The 2500-nt window shown below is 33.1% G+C and overlaps 1 protein-coding gene across 1 annotated transcript in view; it reads right to left on the bottom strand.

Annotated features, from left to right (window-relative positions):
• The window catches only part of LOC125031111 (solute carrier family 35 member B1-like), a 22802-nt gene that overhangs the window by 7141 nt on the left and 13161 nt on the right, over positions 1-2500 (bottom strand). Inside the window, exons 6-9 of the mRNA XM_047621615.1 lie at positions 1689-1815; positions 1151-1257; positions 475-628; positions 205-274 (exon numbers count right to left, since the gene is read on the bottom strand). Of these exons, the coding sequence (XP_047477571.1) occupies positions 205-274; positions 475-628; positions 1151-1257; positions 1689-1815 (458 nt within the window). The remainder of the gene's footprint in view (positions 1-204; positions 275-474; positions 629-1150; positions 1258-1688; positions 1816-2500) is intronic.

Genomic DNA, 2500 nt, shown 5'->3' with positions numbered 1-2500 from the left:
AAATTACAGGAGTCACTGGTCCTACAACAATGTACACTGAAAGACCACAACCCATGCCCAACTAAAGTGGATATCAAAATTTTGCAACTTGACTGCATTCCTGTCTGCCTTCTCAGAACTTGTCTTCTATACTTGTTAGCTTTGTTAGCTTCTTCAAATTACTTTCTTCACACAACTTCAATGCCCTAAATTTCTATTTCTCACTCTTTGCTCGCCTTCCCATCCTTGATCTCTTTCTTGGGTGTCTTCCCGTACATGGCATCCAGGGTGAGACCTAGAAGAAAAATACATCCATCAGATACTTCCTTATTACTATGGAAGAATCACTGACCAAATCAAAGAAAACTGTCAGAGTAAAAATAGTTCAGAATACATGTTAAAATCAGAGCTATATAAGTTCAATATCATTTTTAAGGAAAAATGAAATATACTTTTTATGATATACAAAATAAGTATGGTTGTCAGTGTACTTACCTGAAAACACAAGGAGAGTTCCACCCCACTGTCTGTTTGACAGCTCGTTGCCAAAGAAAATGACTGATCCCAGGACAGTGAAGAACTTCCGTGTTGTAGTGACAATGGAGCAAGGTAATGGACCATATTCGCTCACCATCAGGAAAATGAAAAACTGAAAGTTGATCAAAAGAATAATCATGTAACTTGATAAAACAATACAAATTTATAATTAATTCTTTATATATGAAACTGGGTTTTATTAAAATTGTTTAAAAACTAGTCAAAAAAGAAAGGTGTAATACATAAAACTAACATTTCAGTTTGGAGGGGAAAGAAAAAAAAAATTGTGGTATTAAAATTGGACAAAAAAAAGTAATCCATTAAAAAAATCTACACTCATTCTAGTATTAGTAATGGTTCTTTCAAGATATCCCTAAATATAAAAGCTAAATCAAGGTCTCTACTTTATCAACTATGGATTAAACATAGTAGTCAATTTACAGGGGCCACCTTCGGCAGTCTGGGTAATAGCACACCATATAAGTTAAAAGCCAAGTATAACTACACAAATAAGAAAAAATTGATGCAGAACATTTTACTGTATGAAGTCTATTCATCTAATACAGGAAATCGTAAGTAAAATCCATATAAAATTAGATATCATTAGCAAAATTAATGTCATACATAAACTTACCTGGCCAAGAGCACTGCAGACACTGAAGATCAGCATCTTTGTCATGACTTCAGGGAAACGCTGCACAAATGCGACGAAAGTGAACAGCTCACCAGTTACAAGCAGTGCTGCCAACAGATAATTAAGTTTGAATACCTTTTATTCATTGTCATTCACTTTTACAGTTATAAGCATCAGGACTTATAACAAAGGTAAAATTCTCAGTACCAGACTTAACATAGCATTATTGCCTATAAAAGAAGATTCTTCTTATCTAACAAATTAAATATACAAAAATAAATAAATTACAAGCTGTTGAAGGCAATAAAAGAATAAATAAATAAAAAATTTAAAAAATGAAAATATACATCATACACTAGCAACAAAAACAGGGCAACAAGCTTAGTAAATGCTGATGGAACACCTACAGAAAAGACTTTATGAAAACCTATTCTCTCTTTCTTCCAAGAGAGTTTCACAAAATTGGAGGATCCACAAATGAGCCCTTAAATGGAAAAGATTCATGATCTCTGACAATACAACGGGGAATCATACACACCAACGGCAAGGTAACCAATTGAGAAGAGGTTCATGTTGAGCATCATGTGGCCTGACTTCGTCTTGGACTCAGCAATCATCCTTTCCTGAACCGCACCTGTTAGGCCATCCATCGTCAAGGAGAGCACCTAGGACGTTAGTGGCAAGATTAGTCATGGGTTAGTGGCCAGTGCCATGCAGGGAAAGATGAAAAGCTTGAAAGTTCAGTTAAGTGAAATCTATTCTAAATGAGTAGAGCATAATCTATGTAATGATATTTACCAGTATATATTTTACTGTTGAAATACATACTACTTTTCTTATTCATTATAATATCTAATACTTCAACTTAATAACATACTTTCTAATTAAATTTCCAGAAAATTCTTATGACATATCACAATGCTTGTACCCTAACCCAGCTCAAACTGATTCCGTCTCTTTGGTAAAAATATAAATCTAACTTTATTCACTTAATCTTTTTAATATGCTTATGAAATAATACAGATGTGCAAACAATTATAGAAAAACAAAAAGTAAGTCTAAATCCAGTTTACTGTGTTACTGCATTCTGTACACTAAACTAACAACTAACAAAACAAACACTACAAGTATTGTCATGAATGTTAACAAGACCTAGAGATCTGCCTCATACTAACTGCCACAAGGTTTTATGTATAAACGTTTGAAAATACTGTTTCTTCATACTTTCATCATACTAATGCATCTTCTTACAACAAAGAAATAGCAATGCTTCATTCAGAAGAAACAAAATTTAATAAATCTGGAATCAGTAATAACTTTACAAAGTGCATATTTGGCAGCATAAGACTT

The sequence above is a fragment of the Penaeus chinensis genome, chromosome 12 (genome assembly GCF_019202785.1).
Source record: "Penaeus chinensis breed Huanghai No. 1 chromosome 12, ASM1920278v2, whole genome shotgun sequence".
NCBI lineage: Eukaryota > Metazoa > Arthropoda > Malacostraca > Decapoda > Penaeidae > Penaeus > Penaeus chinensis.
The sequence above is the reverse complement of the archived record's forward strand: the minus strand, read 5'-3'. Positions and strand labels throughout refer to the sequence as shown.